The 18,317-nt window shown below is 36.5% G+C and overlaps 1 protein-coding gene across 1 annotated transcript; it reads left to right on the top strand.

Annotated features, from left to right (window-relative positions):
- The first annotated feature begins 1,390 nt into the window (after nucleotides 1-1,390).
- Nucleotides 1,391-18,317, top strand: LOC135584709 (oxysterol-binding protein-related protein 1C-like). Its single transcript, XM_065135051.1, has 10 exons — nucleotides 1,391-2,242; nucleotides 2,340-2,696; nucleotides 6,974-7,073; nucleotides 10,634-11,082; nucleotides 12,420-12,575; nucleotides 14,028-14,195; nucleotides 14,271-14,411; nucleotides 16,718-16,948; nucleotides 17,018-17,131; nucleotides 17,928-18,317. The coding sequence occupies exons 1-10, from the start codon at nucleotides 1,616-1,618 to the stop codon at nucleotides 18,093-18,095; spliced, it is 2,511 nt and encodes an 836-aa protein (XP_064991123.1). The 5' UTR covers nucleotides 1,391-1,615; the 3' UTR covers nucleotides 18,096-18,317.

The following is an 18,317-nucleotide window of genomic DNA, read 5'->3' as shown; positions in this document are numbered from 1 at the left end:
TGTCCTTTCCTCTATAGTATTAAATATAACATAATGATCAACATCCAATAAGGCTACATTTAGGAACATATTTTATTGAGGGCCCAATATATATTTTAAAATATAAATTGGTATTTGATAATTTTTTTTAATTGCATCTAGTTTGGATGTCAGATTAAAAATACTTAAATATTGATGCTACCTCTAGTTAATATTATTTTTTTTATTGTTATATAAAAATGAAAATGAATGAAAATGCTTTTATTTTAAAATTATTTTTTACTATTTATAAAAATTTTATTTATTATAAGATTACATATATTTATTTATTTAAATAAATATATATATATATATTATTTTATTTTTAAATAGGTAAATTTATTTAAAATATTGAATACAATTTTAAAAATATAAATTTATCAAGTAACACTTGCATTAATCTACAATTACTCAAATATTTTTTTTATTCTAACTGCATATTAAAAATATAAATATGTTTTCAAACGTAGTCCAAGGAATGGTGTACGATGTTGTCGTTGGGTCCATGTCATTTCAGAAAGTTGCATGTGATTATTGAATTCTCTCTTTAATAGAAATTAAAGGCCTATTCAGCTATTCTCGACCCCACATAACGATGAAAATATAGAAGACCCTTTTGTGCCTTTATTGATATGATCTAAATAGTTTTATAGTCTTTCATTATCTTTAAGATTGTGCAAATCACTCCACTAATGTGACTAATTGTAGTTAGCAATGTATTTATTTTCAAATTGACTGTCTTTTGGATCCCAAGTTTGGTTTTAATTCCCACCCGCAAGAATTATCTTCCCAAGTATTTTTAATCCCTGTAAATTGAATTAAGTACATGCTAATCCTTATTTTTATCCCACACTATAAATAGGTATAGCGTTATATTTCAACTCTTTACTGTTTGATCTCTGACACCGTAAAATGACGCGCGCTGTGAAGTACACCAGAAATAAGGGCCCACCGAAGGTGAAAGGAAACCCACCATGCATCTCGCCACGGACTCGGTCCTTCCCCCCTTTGACCGAGCTCCAGCTGTCAACCGCCGTCATCGACCAATGAGACGACGCCACTGCCGCATATGCGCATCGGATCTTTGTCGTACGCGTGTCTGAGTCAAACATCTACTTAGGCGATGAGTAAAGCCCTTCTTTGTTATTGGAATTTTCTATGAACCTTATCTTCTTCAAATAAAATAAAATATTTTTGATAGACGATCCTCGTATTATCACCTCAGAAGCATCCAACACACGTCATCATCAGCAGAAGTTCCAACAAATTTCACCCATCAATTCCATTCGATAATAGCAAATCAAGAAAAAATAATTGTTTTTCATATATATATATATATATATATATATATATATAAAGGCCCCTGCCAAATAATTATTATCATTGAGCACCGGCCGCCTCTCGAGTCGGGTCGACTCCTCGGTCTCTGCATCGCTGGGCAGAGGAAGGAGAGAAAGGTAGACAGCGAGATGAAACAACAAAAGGAACCAACCAACTCAACCGTATCACCCGCACGTGGCCGCCGCGATCCCCGTCCACCTCGCCATCTCCATCGCCCCTTGCCATTCTGTTCTCTAATAGTCGATCGGTAGATCAGATGAATCCCTTCTGCTGCTCCTCCCTCGTTCCAGTCTCACCTGCCGGCGCGACCGCCCCCTCTCCCTCCCCTGCCGCACGCCATCCCCTCGCGCAAATGCCCCTTCCTGCTCCTCCGCCACCCCCTCCCCCTCGTAGCTCCGCCGCCGCCTCTGTCGCGCCCGTCCAGAGCCGCGACCCCTCCCCCCTCCACCGCCGGAGCTTCAACGACCACAACGGAAGCCTCCGCTGGCCCTCCACCCCTACCAGCGCCTCGACCAGCCAGCAGCATGGCCACCACCACCGTTCCGCCACCCTCCCGTCCGATCTCTCCGCCTCACTTCGCTCCTCCTCCCACGACGCCCTCGACCACCGCGAGGTCCGGCTCAACAACATCGTGGGTAACGGGATCGCTGGGATCCTTCACAAGTGGGTCAACTATGGGAAGGGTTGGCGGCCGCGCTGGTTCGTGCTCCAGGACGGCGTCCTCTCCTACTACAAGATCCACGGTCCTGATCGCATCGAGGTCAGCCGGGAGACCGAGAAGGGGACCAAGGTCATAGGCGAAGAGTCCGTCCGCCGGATTTCTCGTCGCAAGAATGGTCGCTCCCATCTCCCACGCAAGCCGGTCGGCGAAGTCCACCTCAAGGTCGGAGTCCTACCACTCTCTGATCCAATTTGGATGTCTCCGTAATCTTCCGCTTCTTTCTTGATCAGATTCTTGTCTCTTTTCTTGCTTTCTGTAGGTTTCATCGATCCGGGAGAGTAGATCGGACGACAAGAGGTTCTCCATCTTCACCGGGACCAAGAGACTGCACCTGAGGGCGGAGGCGCGGGAGGATCGGGTGGCATGGATGGAGGCGCTGCAGGCGGTGAAGGACATGTTCCCGAGGATTTCGAACAGCGAGCTCATGGCGCCGGTGGACAACGTGGTAGTGTCGACGGAGAAGTTGCAGCAGAGGCTACACGAAGAAGGGGTGAACGAGGCAGCGATACACGATTGTGAACAAATCATGAGAAGCGAGTTTTATGCGATGCAGAACCAGCTTGTGCTTCTTAAACAGAAGCAGACCCTCCTAGTCGACACCCTCCGCCAATTAGAGGTGCCTCTTTTTTCTGATTGATGGACCTGTGTAGATATCTGATACATTTGTTGTTTCTCGTAAATAACTTGTTGCCTTTCAATGTCCATGAACTTAAAATGATAAACAACAGTAAACATGTTCAAAGTAAGGCAGCTTTTATGGCACTTGTAGCTCTGTGTTTCATCTCAAACAAAAAAAAAAGAGTAGCATCTTGCAGAGACTATTGAAAGCAATCTCCTTCTGGCTAGATATAGTCACATTGCTATCAAGCAAGTATGCGATATTTGGATACATGGTGAACAAGTTATTGAAAGCACTTCAGGAGTGGGGTATGCTTATACTTGGGAATCTTTTCCATTTTTCACAGTATGGACATAAATTAAGACACCCTCAATCATGAGTTTCTTGGATGGGCATAGGGAAGCCTGTCAATTGATCTTGTGCTTTGACATGGTACAGATGCACTGCAACTATCAGGCCTGTTACAACTATACATGGGCAAAACTCCTTTTTTCTGCACCCAACTGGTACTGTACAATGACCAAACTAGGACAATATGGTGTATAATGCAATCCATCCATGCCTGAAGTTTGTTAGGGGAGTAGGAATTCTTCAAAATTAGATTAAAATTATTCCTTCATCAAGGTTTGTTTGGAGCCAAAGCTGGTCCGCTTATTTTTTTCATGATTATTTATATTTTGATGCATCTTACTATTTTAATTTGTTTGGTGTTGGTGTACTTCATTTTAATTGGACATGTCTAGCTTTTCAGTAATAAGAATGACTTTGTTAGGGAATCAGGCCTTTGTTTGGAAATGATTAAGAAGTCGAATCTTTGTGGGTGTCTATAGGTCAAGTTGTTAAAGTTTGAGGTGACCTAAATTATTTCATGTGGAGTCTTGCCTTTATTTGACAAACACAAGCAACATCCAAGCACTCATGACTTACGACAGATAACCATATGGGTCAAGCCCTTAAAAACGAGTACCCATATATGAGGGTCATTGTACCGCAGTATATCGTCTGGTGCGGACAATATGTATCGGTCCAACAGGTGATTGATATGGATGGTACATATTGATTTGTTAGTATGGCCCACCGTATCATGTGTTAATATGTCACTACGATTTGATATGTATTGTACCGATAGCTGATCAGTACATCGGCACGGACCAGTAAAGTGAACCATGCCCGTATGGTGCTCTTTGAGGCTGTGACAAGAGCCTAGCCCATAGAAATGGGACCAGTCGGATCAGGATATTACTTAGACAACATTATTATAAGCTGATCTTTTTCTTCTTTTTATAAGTTCACCTGGATAGTCCAAAATCTGGGACAGGTTTTTTCTGTCTTGATGCTAATGGTTGAATCTGAAAGGATTTGTAGCTGGTATTGCTGCAGTGCTATATGACTTAGTTATGCTTCTTGTCAGTAGATCATCTTTAATTGTCATTTTTTGCTTTAGCAGGACAGAGATGAAAGTTCCTGAGTCAGTGCTGAGCAGTTAGGGGCTTGTTTGATCCGATAGATTGATATGACAAGGGTACCCATCAGCAAGTAGAGTTGCATTGAAGATAATACATAAGGATTAGGACAAATTTCACTGTCCATGACTCGCTGGAAATCGAACTTCCCCTATTTGGATCAGCAGATAACAAAAGGAATGAGAGAAGAGGAATTAGGAAATAAGAAAGTAAGTTTTACCACCAACTGTTCGGTTCTTCTTCTCCTGTAAACCATCAAACACTTGTTGAATTCAACCATAAGTGTACTTCTTTTCCCACCTAACAAGAACTCCTAGGACCTAGACCTTTAGGGTTCCCAAGGCCAGATTAAGTTAACAGCCTGTGGACTCTTGTTAAATGGAGTCCTTTTAAACTTACATAGTCCCAATTGCATCCTAACTGTTCTTTTAACATTTAAATAGAAGTGATGGGGGATCTCTTGGGGGTATGGAAGCGGCCCTAAACAATGTGTTGGACTCAATGTAAATCTATATGGTCTCAAACCGGAGTTGATTTGGCCTTTTTCATTTCTGATAAATAAGTTATTTTAATTTTCCTTTTTCGACTATCTATCTTTTCCTGATCATGCATTTCATAAAGTTACCTTCCTGGTGCATTTAGAATTGAATTTAGGTGCTTTTAGAGTTTGCGGTGATTATAAAATGGTTAATATTAAGAAGTTGTACTGACTCATTACCAAAGTCATGCCTTCAGTAATTCTTCATCAGTCAGTCTCAACATTTAGTGTAATGCTTAAGAAAATGTCTACCTATGTGGAGGCACCAGTTTGCGAATAAGTGACCACTTTGCCTTGATACTTTTATCTGAAAATAGCCAAATCATGACAACTCATCTTCTGATGTCAAAATGTTCTTGTGGGTTGTTATTCTTCAATATTTCTTGATATTTTTGAAGGTTTAAAAGTGATTCGAGCCAAAGAGCACTATAAAGTTAATGAAATTGGTGTGGTTTAAGATGTTGCAGCATGTCATATATGACTACAAGATAATGGTTTGGCATAAAACATAGATGTAGATCACACTCTTTAGTCATATATCACTCTCTTTAGAGTCTTCCCTCTACCTAAAGGTCACTTCACGCAAGCCAAAATAGTTACATGATTATTTTGGCCAAAAAACAGGAAAAAAAAAAAGATGCCTAACATAGTGGGTTTAGGGTTGGGTAAAGTAATTCAAAACCTCCATGATAAAAGATCCCATCTTATCAATTCATGCTTCAGAAAAGAAAAAAATACAAAATGTCAGTTTACAATATGTAAAATGAATTAATTTAATGGAATTTGGTTGCTAGCACCAGGGGACGGGACACGTTGTACTTTTATGGTTATCAAAGAGTTTAAAATATTAATTATTATATGATATATCCTCATCCACTTCCACTAGTAGATGAAAATTTTTTCTCTAACTTCGCAGCTGAATGGAGATTACTTTCTACTTTCTAGTTGCTGCTTCTTTATCAACGGATATTTCACATATAAGCATTTCATGGTCTATTCATCTATGGATACAATTGTCTCTGCATGTTATAATTAAAGTGGAGGTGGGGGCACAGAAAATGGCTGACCATTCTACTCATGTAAACAACGCAAATTGCATGCTTTGTGTCCTCATTATGAAGTTGAAAGATCCCCTTGCAAAATAGAAAAAAACACACACACAAATAAAAAGAACAAAGAAAACAGTATAAAAAATTGACACATACAGCTGAAATATTATGAAGGAAGGGTTTTTTATGCTTAAAAGTTTTTCAGGGCTAGTCGTGATTGATTGTGGTTGGTCAGAATTGGCAGGTCAATTTTATCATGGAACTAACCAAGTCAGACCAAATATGGAGTCTAGATCAGAATATCACGAAGTGTAAAATTTAAGGTTCCTGATGCAAGTTATTACCCATGCTTTAACATGTGAAGTAAATCTGGTTCCATGGCATCCAGATGACTCATGGTGATACAGATGTGAAGTTGAACTTAATATCCTCCCTTCTAAAGAACTAAAGAGCTTTAGGGGGGAAAATGAGAAAACATACTTTTGTATCACTTTCACCTTTTTAGTGACCTATTTGTCCTTTTTCATATGAAAGGAAAATGAGAACTGCATTTAGGTAATAATACATCATATATTTTTCCTACAGTCACTTTCTTAATGAATTTATATCTAATTTACTAATATTATGGCCTGAAGTTGGAAAGAAAAGCAAAAATAGAAATCAGTGCAACAGTTTATCTTATTAAGATGAAGGGAAAAGATTTTTGAGATCATAGAAAAAAATACTCAGTGAATAAAAAATTTCAAGAGAAGAATATAACAAGGTATTGTTTGTGAAAATCAAAAGAACCATATCTGAAAGTTGAAACAGAACATCATTTATTAAATAGTTTTTATATGTGATTTCTCATTTGGCAGATGAACAATGTTTACTCTTCATCTTACTATTTTATGATCTAGATCAGCATTTTAACAGCATTGCATCCACTTTGTGCATTAACATTGTGGCATTGTTAATTTTTGTGATCTCTGTAATCTACACCAATGACATGCTGAAGCTTGCTTCATCCTGGAACCTATTAGCTTTGAAACTTTACTGCATGGATCATTAGTCCTGATGACTATTCATAATTTCATACCCTACTAATTATTTCACAATTGTTAAATTACCATTGAATGACACATAATGTTTGTTACAGTCATTCTGAGTTTTAGTTTTCTGAATTGTGTTTTCTATTGCCATGAATTTCTACTTAAAAAATGTCCCTTCTTTCTTATCGTGTAGACAGAAAAGGTTGACTTGGAGAATACCCTTGTTGATGAGAGCCAAAGACAATTAAAAGAGCATGGGCCAGTGTCTAGATCAAGATATGAGAAATATAGTGGTATGATGTACAGTATGCTGACCTGTAATTCCATGTTAATGTTATTCACTCTAATTGTTATTAGTTGATTTCTGCAGGATTTATTTCTTAGTTCAATTTTGAAATTTGAACCTCATCTATGTTTTTCTCTTGCAAGGTCCAACATGATTCGAAGCTCTTCTTATCTCAATATTCTTGCCCTTTGAATGAACAGACATGTCCTACACTGTTAGACTTATTGCCTTTTTAAAATAACTCCATATGTCACATCTTGGATTATTATTTTTTTCATATCTGTTCATACATTCAAAGCCAAGTAGATGAACATCACTTTATTTATCATTTATAAATATTTATTACATTTCATTTATTCATCAAATCATAAGTAGAAAAATAAACATAGTGATGTTAACTTCAAGAATCATCCAAGTGGCTCTACCTAGCGGTAGAGGAAGGTCCGCTCTTCACTAGAATCCGATTTAGTACTAGAGGGAGGTTGCTCTGAAAATCAAAAACAAAGAAAATTCAGCAACGCTGAGTAGGAATCCCAAAAGTCAACTTAAAATGAATACATGATCAAAATTCAATCATCCCATTGGCGTATATCAAATACCCGAAGGAACACTCCTCCAACAGCGGATGGAGAGGCTTTATCCTACAGGATGAGTTTGTGTTCTCCCAACAGCGGATGGAGGCAAACTCATATCGCACTCCCAACAGCAGATGAAGTGGTGTCCCTCACCCGCCAAAGTGAGGGACACATTCCTCCTAACAGCGGATGGAGGAACCGTTCAGTCGTCACGTCTGACGGCCCGCTAATCCTCGAAGGGAATTGCCCTACCTGCTCTCGGCAGGGAAATAACATAATCTCAGATTGGTCATGTCCATATCGGGATGAAATAACACATTTAAAACATCTCATTTAAATATCATCAATATCAAATAATACAAATTAGCCCTCAATTGACTTGAACCCTAGTTCAATCGATCTAATTGAACTCAATTTACTATAACCTAATTGAACCGATCTCTAATCCTTATTTAACTGGTCTGGAACCACCCTAGACTAGTATAATTTGGATTAGATTAGGTTCAATTTAGGTTAAACTGACTTGATTAAGTCAATCGATTTGGAATCACCCTGAATCGATCTAGACTAATCAAGTCTAGTTTAGTTTAATCAATATTTGGGCTCAAATCCAATTACAATATTGGGCTAGATTTGGTCAGGCCATCTATTGGTCATGTGCATTACACACGACTAGGCATGCATCACACAAGGTTGGCCTAGCCCTGGCCCATGGACTGATCATGTGCGTCACATGTGACGGCCCATGATGGTTGGGTTGGGTTAGCCTACGGGCCAAGGCTTGATCTGTGAGTTGGGCCTAGCCTACGGGCTGGGCCTGGTCTACTGATTGGGCCTGGCCAGTGGGCTGTGGCATGACCTATGTGTTGCGCTTGGCCTGTGAGCAATTTCGATCCAATTCATATCCAATTTCATACAAAAACATATATTTACTAACCATTATATAAACAAAAGCATAATAACACATTAAAAGATAGATTTGAAGATAAGCTTTAATACAAGAAAATAATCTTCTAAATTCAAATAGAAATCATACTTTTTAACACATGTATAATTTCAACATATTCTAGTCAAATAAATTTTGAATCATTCAGAATAGTATATTTTAAATTTCAGATAAAAGAATATCAAAATTTTAGATAACATATTTTAATCTAACAGAAATTCTAATCCAGATGAGATTAAAGATAAGTTGTAATGTCAAGAAATATCATATATTTAATACATAAAACATGTAAATTTTTAAGATGTTTAAATCTAAAAATAAAAACCTTAAACATGGGTTAAAGAACATTATAAAAACTTCAGTTGATAGACTTTAATGCAATAATAAAAATTTTGATATTTAAAGAATTAAAAAATATTTTTCAAACTACAAAACATTCAACATTTAAAGAATCAAAATAAAAACTAAAACTTTTATTTTCAAGAAAGGTAGGGAAACCTACCTCTCGTCAACAGGATGTAACTTCTCGTTTCTCCTATTGTAGGGCTGGGCTATGTGAGAAACGAAGGAGAGAAATCCCTCCCCTTAAATAGGAGGAGGTGAGCCTCCATTAAAGGAAGTTTATTTTTATTTTCGTATTTATTTAATATAGATTATTTTTTTTAATATATTAACAAATATGATCTTATTCTATTTGGAATGCTTAATAGTTATTTCCTAATTCGTATTAACAAACAAGGAAATAGATTAAGATTTCCTAAATTACAATGACAAGTAAGGAAAAAAAATTAATTCCTAACTTAATTATTTGATTTGATTACATCATAGTTTTGTTTATTTTAGATCTCGTTCTTCCTACTTGCTACCTGCATCATTTGTGGCGATGCTATGTTCTGGTTTGTTGATTAGCATTTGCCTCCATTCACTTGAGTCCACTTCAAATGGCTCATTATTTGCAAGTTTTTGATGAGGTCTCGACTTGTAAATTCACTAGAGTGTTTATCTTTCAGTGCTGATATCTAATGTTACTATTTAAGTCACAGAGTTCTTTTTTATTTTCCTTGTTAGGTGCTGAGAGTTTAAATCACAGATTACTTATTTTGCTAAAAAATGCTCATTTTTGTAGCTATTAACTAGTAACAAGTTCCTATACTCTGTGAATGGCTGAACATGTAGATTCGTTGAGATTATAGAATGATCTTGGTAAAATTTTGTAGATGGGGAGATGGCTAATTTTGTTGGCAGGAGAACTTCATTCTTAAAGTTCCCCACCAAGACTTGCTGACCAATACAATGCCATCTTGTTGGTCATTGACATTCAGGAGTCTGATCTCAAGTTGATTGTATTATTGCAGTATGATCTGTTGTCTATCTTGCAGTGTTTGTGAATGTCTTATTACACTGGTATTTAGGAATGTACTCTGCAGTCTGCTAGATATCATCAAGAATAATTTTGCATACTTGCATTGTTTGGCTTTGGCAACATTATCATGCTTCCTCACTATAAGTACTGACACATTACAATTTGGTAACATTCTTTTGCTTGTTATATTAGTTTCTCCAGGAAGCAGCTTTTTTGTCCACATTCCTGAAAGAACACCATGAATTTGTTCACTTTTCAACCGTTTGCCTATATTCTTATCTGTGCCCTACAAGTGCAAATGCTTACAACAACAGAAACCTTGACAGGGTAGTTTCCAGTTGGCTTACTTTGACAGCTAGTTCTCCTTCATTAATTTTTCATTTTTATACTTGCTACCTATATTGTGAACCTTTTCACTTTTGCTGACTGGAATTGCAAATTTTAGATTAATTTCAATAAGGAATCTTTCTGCACTGATGTCATAATTTATTTTCTGGTCTTTTATAAAATCACTCTTGGCTTAAGACAGGTAGACTTTTAACTTCTATAGCTTCTTCACTTGGTCCCCGAGTTGTTTACTTGGTTTATGTTGGTAATATAGCATTGTCTTCTTTTCTTCATTTGATGTCAATTTCTTGGAGATATGTAGTTCAGTCATATTCACCCATTAATTATTTCTCCAGACGGGAGTGCAAGTGAATCTGATTATGACAATGAAAGGCCAGATGCTGCTGAAGAGGAGACTGATGAAGAAGACAATACTTTCTTTGATACGAGAGATTTTCTTTCATCAAGTTCTTTTAAGAGTACAGAATCTGACTTCCACAGATCTGAATTCGATTCTGATGATGAGAATGATTATGGTGTTGGTTCTGTGGGTGCTAGTGACTCTTCTATGAAATCTGTGGAACCCAACTATCCCAATGTTAGGAGACGTGAAAAATTGCCTGATCCAATTGAAAAGGAAAAAGGAGTGAGCCTCTGGTCGATGATCAAGGACAACATCGGAAAGGATCTTACAAAAGTTTGCCTTCCTGTTTATTTTAACGAACCATTGTCATCGCTGCAGAAATGTTTTGAGGATTTGGAATATTCATACCTAATTGACCGAGCATATGAGTGGGGCAAAAAGGTATGTCTTGAAATTTATTGATTCACAAAGGAGATATTGATTATTTGTAGACTTTGGTTACTTGAGAAATTTCAGCTTTAGTTGCATTTATCATCAATTTATTTGTTTATAATTTCATACGTTTTGTCAATAGATTTTCGATGAGATACATGTTGAAGCAAAGTTCTTTTGTTGGCATAAATTTGCATTAGTTATTGTTTAATTATTTCTAGTCTAAACTGGAACACTGATGTTAGACCAATTTATATCAACATATGTTTTATGATGGACAAGTTTATTTGTGAAGTAAATTAACTTTGTGTATGGCCTGCCCACCCTTCGTGTCTCAATATTAACAGCCTGCTTAGACTTGTATGTGCATTTTGTCTTCAATACTTGTTCCCACAGTTTTCAGTTCCTTCTGGGAGCTAAATGGTTAATGGACAAATTACAATGTCAGGAATTTGTTTCCATTTTGATGTTTGTAAATTCCAAAAGGAAGAATTTATTTCCGTTTTCTTTTCTTTTCTGTCAAGCTTAATTATATTTCTGCATTACTGTGAGTTTGTACATCTCAATCTAATAGCTGTATGTTTACTCTAATATTTAATTTGCATTGCCAGGTTGACATTGATAGGAGAAGCTAGAAATTTTCCTGCACCACTTGGATGTTGAGTTTCAAATTAAATTACTAAATCAACTAGGCTCCACTATTATGTAATCATGTGGAGTCTGGTATTATCTTGCTAAATATTGTCTTTTTGCTACCATTCTTTTACAACTTCATGACTTAAATATGTGCTTTTCATTAGCACCTTGCCCTATGTCACATAATTGTACATGTTTTGCATCAGCATACCAGACATATGAAACTTGTTAAGTGAATTTTATCTGACGAATAGATGCCTTTATTTAATGTACCATTTGGTGTAGGTTGAACCATTTAGTTATTTTTACCACAGTGAAATTTATGCCTAAGCAGTGACGTGGTCTATCATCTGACATATTTCACACTTTTCCAGTTCTAGACAAACAACCATGTTGCAAATTGAAAGCGGCATGCTTTACAACAATATATAGAATTTTAATGAGGACATGTTAGTTGCTATGGAGGGAGAAAACCTGGACAGAATTCCATACACAATGAAAGAACAGAAATGTTGCCTTGTTTTATTATGTGTTGGACAAACACTTAAGGTCTTACATATTCTTGAAATTGAAATAACTTGCAGCACTCTTTCTTTTAGGTTTTTCAGATGCAATAGAATACATGAAAGTATTTATGGTGCAGTTTTTCCTGCAAGGCCTCAATTCGCACTCGTATTTAGCTTGATATTTGGTCTCTAATATAATGTTAGGGGAATGGTCTTATGAGGATACTCAATGTTGCTGCATTTGCTGTTTCTGGATATGCTTCAACTGATGGCAGAACCTGCAAGCCCTTTAATCCACTTCTCGGGGAAACATACGAGGCTGACTATCCAGACAAAGGCCTCAGATTCTTCTCTGAGAAGGCAGGTTAACATGCAAATTCATGTGTGGATCTCATAACTATATGTTTAGAGTGATGAGTTGCAATTGATCACATTTTTCTAGTTTCATATGTTATATTTAGCTCTTAAACTTTAGTTTGTTCTCATGGATGGGCGCGTTTTCATCCTTTTGTCTCCTGTTTTGCGTCATGTTTGTCTGATATATGGTGGCTTTTGAAAGGGACATAGAACTTCTTGAAGGTCATTGAACTGTTGATTTATAGCTGAATACAATATTGTTGTTGAATTTTGTGGATATTGACAAATAGCATCCGATAAGGCAGAGTTTATTAATAGCTATTTATCATTGTCAGAAAAAGTATGGTCGTTCCAAAGTAATTGTATTATAAAGGTGCAAATTTAGAATGAAAAAATGTCATCAGGTTTACTCTTAGTATGGATTAATGCTAATAGATTTTTTGTGTGTGTTTACTGAGATTCATCTCACATGCCAGAGAATGCCGAGGTTTATTTCATTAAGATTTGAAACAGTTGGAGTTTAGAAAACGGTAAAGTGGGTCAAGGGATGCATCATTGTAAACAAGGTGAGAAATAATTGTCTGCTAGTAATAGCATATGTGATTCTCATAATAAACCAACCTGGTATATTTCTGCATTTTCTTATTCATTGAGAATTTGAATGGGTTGTTGACCTTGTTAGTGATTGTAGTTGGTCCATATGGGAGCATCTAAAGACAAATTGAAACCCTCTTCTCTTTTTCTGTGTATGTTCATTTTTGGGGGCGTAAAATAGATGCTCAAAGACTCATATGACAGAAGGATTGTTGCATTGTGTATTTTTAGAAGTTAAATTAGTAACAAGCTCCAGTAACGGATAAGTTCCTTTTTTTTGTCAGTGTCATGATAGGTTTCTTTTTTTTTTTAAGCAACCAACATCCAATAAATTGATAAAACCCTCTAACCAGAGATAAATAAGTTTCCAAATTTTTTAACATATCTGTCCTGCTGATATGCAAAACCTGTAAGGTTGATCAAACTATCTAGATGATACTGCACAGTTGAATTGATTCTAATATCTGTGAACAAGGCATAAAATAGGTCAAGACATGGAAGCCAGCGTGTACTGAGCATTGATGGATAATCAAATTAAGTATTTTGGTCTCTGCCCTTCTGTTTTTGTGGCCCTTGTAATGCTTCAATCTAGTAGGATCTTTTGTAACTACAGTTTTGAAGCCCATTACTCAAAGATAATACTGCTCTTGAGATTTTATTGGTATCTCAAATCAATATGTTCATTGGATGCATGTTTCTTCATGCTTGTTACCATCAGAAGTTATATCATACTTGCTCTCAATTGTTATGTTCTCATGTTTTCCCCTTCTGAATTGTTCTTTCACTACATTTTTATAAAGCACTTTTTCTTTGTTATGTAAGATAAACTGTTAATACTATTATTTTATTTACCACTTATAGGTCAGTCATCACCCCATGATTGTTGCATGTCATTGTGAGGGAAAGGGATGGAAGTTCTGGGCAGATAGCAATTTGAAAAGCAAGTTTTGGGGTCGTTCAATTCAGCTTGATCCTGTTGGTGTACTGACCCTTGAATTTGAAGATGGTGAAGTTTTTCAATGGAACAAGGTAATGGTCTTTGCATGAAATATTTGAAATCTGATTTTGGTTTTGCATATAGAACTTTAAAATATGCTATTTCAGGTGACAACTTCCATTTACAACCTCATACTGGGAAAACTTTATTGTGATCATTATGGTACTATGCGCATACAAGGAAATCATGAATATTCATGCAAACTAAAATTTAAGGAGCAGTCAATAATAGACCGTAATCCTCATCAGGTAATCAGATTTTCCTCTCGTTTTCTTTTATGATGGTGAACATGGTATCTTGCGTGTCTTTTTTCTCTGTTGCAACAATTTTGGGTTTCATTTAACGATTAGCATACCTTCAATGTTGTTTTCTTCAGTTCTAGTGCTAGTTGCTCATTTTTGTTTTCTTTAATGTATCTACAATTAGAATTTTTTATGTTTTTGATTTAAGTTTTATATTTGCACTTGTTTTATGCAAGATTTGTAATTTCGTACTGTATCGGAGTTTTGAGTTCAACTCGGTACGGTACAAGTATACTGAGCGATATGCCTCGGTATATATATATATATATATATATATAATATAATATAATATAATAAAAGTTAAAAAAATAAAAAAAGGGGTGACGTCTCATCGTTTCTTCTCCCTGGGTGGGGAGAAAAAAACCTCGAAGCCTCGGCAACATCGCCGAGGTTTCTTCTGCCCACGTCGAGGCTTCTTCTCCCTGCACACATTAGGAGAAGTCGCTGACGACGCCAAGGCCTTATCACCTCAGACGAGGAGGCAACATCTCATTTGCAGCGTTCGACGAGAGAGGGCGGCGACGGATCTCCAAGTTCTCCCTTTTCTTCTCCCTCTTTTTCCTTCTCTCTCAACTAATAGCACCCGGTAGTGGGCGGCGACGGTCGAAATCGACTGTCACTGATCGATTTCAGGTGGTAACGGGGCAGAAACAGTCCCAATCGATGGTACCGCCCGGTAGCGGGTGATCCGCGTGCGGATTTGCTGGCGGATCGGTATGGGTGGTATCATTCGAAATTAAAAACCTTGGTTTTATGCAACATGTTGGTCAAGAAAATCATAACTTGAGAGGAAAGTACATCAGCAGTTGGCCTTCATTCAATGTCTTATGCATAGCCTGCAAAAATTTTGGCATATGTTTCTTCTACTGTTGTATTATATAATAGGGAGCATGGTTCTTTTCCCCAAGTGTTTGTCATTTTTTCTATAGATATCAAATTTAATGATTGTATTGGTCTATAGTTTTGGTTTCTTGGTTAATTTACTGAAGAAAGATGATCATTTATTGTTTATGATCCCAACCAGATTTTAATTGTTCCTGCAAAAATTTTGGCATATGTTTCTTCTACTGTTGTATTATATAATAGGGAGCATGGTTCTTTTCCCTGAGTGTTTGTCATTTTTTCTATGGATTTCAAATTTAATGATTGTATTGGTCTATAGTTTTGGTTTCTTGGTTAATTTACTGAAGAAAATGATCATTTATTGTTTATGATCCGAACCAGATTTTAATTGTTCGACTTCAAATATGGTTATGTTGGTTTCTAGAATATTATTCATTGTTTGAATTATATCACATTTGAATAAATTAAGCATCAATTTAGGAATTTTCTCCATGTTGAAAAATTTTGGACCTCACAAATTTTCATTTGAAAAGAATGGCTTGTGTGTTTTTATCCTTCTCCAACTTTTTTCAACTATTTCATCCATATGTATCTATCTTCCTTTTTCCTTTATTCCGGATTGTCTTTTTTTTCCTTTTTATTCCAATGTTTGTTTTATTGTCCCATAGGTTAGTAAGGGTTCTTGAGCAAATAAATCCAGGCAGGCTGAGCAGTGTTTATACTTGGTAGAAGTCTAGGAAGCACAGATACCGATATGGACATGTGGATACAACAGAATGCAGGCGTGTTATGAGACAACACCCTTAAAATAAAAAAGGGTAGTATACGACATGGCATGAATATGGCTAAAAAATATATTTTCTATGCACCTACAAAATAATAAGTAAAACATTACATTTACAAACCAAAGCTAACAATTAAATAAAACAAAGCTTACCTCTACACCAGTTAACGTATTGGTTGATAAGGATTCTACACACTAAATCATAAAACATATTAAGAAGTAGTAATTATTCAATTATATGGAATTAGTATGAACTTGTATATACATATTCATCAAAAAACAAATTATATGCATGTGAAATAGATTGGAGCATGAAATGATTGTGCCAACCGTTGAACCTTGTCAACTCAGTGTCTGAGCTGTCCAACTACAACAAAGTTTTAGGAGTATGACATTAATTGGCTGTCTATTACATGTTTTGCATGTGTCATACACATTTTAGTGTCAGACAAGTGCCAGACATGGATTTGTAGCTTATGAAAGTCACTGGTTCATAGGTTTATTGGGGGATGCCTAGTATTATGGTTGCACTCATTCTAGTGGATTCATAGATTCTTATTTTCTAATGCCATCATTTGCTTTTCGTTTAGTGACATAGTAATTGCTAAATGTAAACTAATTGTAGGTGCAAGGTATAGTTCAGGATCGCAATGGGAAAACTGTAGCAACACTCATTGGAAAATGGGATGAGAGTATGCACTATGTGTACGGAGATTGCTCTGGAAAAGGCAAAGGATCTGAACTATTGTCGGAAGCACATTTACTCTGGAAACGTAGCAAACCACCTAAGTGTCCCACCAGATACAATCTGACACGCTTTGCAATAACAATGAATGAACTCACCCCTGGATTAAAGGTGAGAATGTTGTTTTACTGGTTAAAACCTTTTTTTTTATTTATGTATTTTGTCTCAATTGTGTGACAGGAAAAACTTCCATCGACTGATTCAAGGCTAAGGCCAGATCAGAGGTGCTTGGAAAACGGGGAATATGAAATGGCAAATGCTGAGAAGTTGAGACTGGAACAGCGACAACGTCAGGTTAAGCTTGGAATATCTTCTTTTTTCTTCTTTTCTCTTTTGCTGAATCTTTAATAGATCAATTCAACCATGAAATACCTTTGCAACTAAAATAGTACGAAGCCTCAGTTCCATGGCAAGGTTCCTCTTTTGCAACTAAAATGACTTTGTCACATAAACAACCTCTTTGCTTACTAGGGCAAGCGTTAATACATTAACCATCGGACATACCCCACACTGGTTGGATCCTTTTTGGGCACTAGACTGCTCTCTCTGTGTTTGCAGTATACGTTGGAATGATTGCTTTTGGGAAGTCATTGGTTGCCAGACCTTGTTTGTGAAAATCTGCTCAATTGTTTTTTTTTATTAGAAACTAATTGCTTGGTGCAATATTTTAAGTCTTAGGGATTCTTTGGTATGAGGGTTCTTGCATTGATTGCTTGATGGTTTCCTTCACAAATCTGCTCAATTGTTTTTTTTTTTCTTGGAAACTAATTGCTTGGTGCAATATTTTAAGTCTTAGGGATTCTTCGATATAAGGGTTCTTGCATTGATTGCTTGATGATTTCCTTCACAAATCTGCCCTATACTAACACTCAATTTAGTTCAGCCCTGAAACTTTCAGAAGCCATTTTCCGCAAAAAGGGCATCTCTGGGATGTTCCATTGAATTGCAATTGTCTTTGCTAACCTTGAAAATAAGGACCAGTTCATGTCCTTATGTTTGGATGCCTTCGGTGCTCACAACTTTTTAAGTGGTATATTGAACTCACTCTCTTATAAGCTTTCTTTGATGGAACCATAACTATGTGATGCAGGCAAGAAAGATGCAGGAAAGCGGTTGGAAACCTCAGTGGTTTGCAAAAGACAAAGAAAGCGATACATACCGGTACTTAGGTGGTTACTGGGAAGCCAGGGAAGATGGCAAGTGGGATGGATGTCCTGATATCTTTGGTCAAGTCCATGTTGATCCGACAATAGATTGACTAGTTGTTCAGAAAGCAAACAGTCTCTTCTCTTTTAATTTTTTTTCCTTTTAAATACCTTTTATTTTCCTTTTTCTTTCTCTCTCTCTCTCTCTCTTTTCTTCTTGGTGGGTTATACTTCCCATTTTCGAGCAACCAAAATTCCATACATAGTGTAAACAGGGAAATGGTAAACTATACTGCTGCTTTTAATAATAAGAAAAAAATGAGCATTCTTCCTAA

This window comes from Musa acuminata, chromosome BXJ1-3 (assembly GCF_036884655.1).
Source record: "Musa acuminata AAA Group cultivar baxijiao chromosome BXJ1-3, Cavendish_Baxijiao_AAA, whole genome shotgun sequence".
Taxonomy (NCBI): Eukaryota; Viridiplantae; Streptophyta; class Magnoliopsida; order Zingiberales; family Musaceae; genus Musa; species Musa acuminata.
This window is presented reverse-complemented; position numbering and strand designations above follow the sequence as displayed.

What these genes read in the sequence shown, in the direction of transcription:
- LOC135584709 (XM_065135051.1), top strand. Translation starts at nt 1,616, where the DNA reads ATGAATCCCTTCTGCTGCTCCTCCCTCGTTCCAGTCTCACCTGCCGGC. An exon ending in AAGATATGAGAAATATAGTG is followed by an intron (nt 7,074 to 10,633) that starts GTATGATGTACA and finishes TTATTTCTCCAG; the next exon opens with ACGGGAGTGCAAGTGAATCT. An exon ending in TCAGATTCTTCTCTGAGAAG is followed by an intron (nt 12,576 to 14,027) that starts GCAGGTTAACAT and finishes TACCACTTATAG; the next exon opens with GTCAGTCATCACCCCATGAT.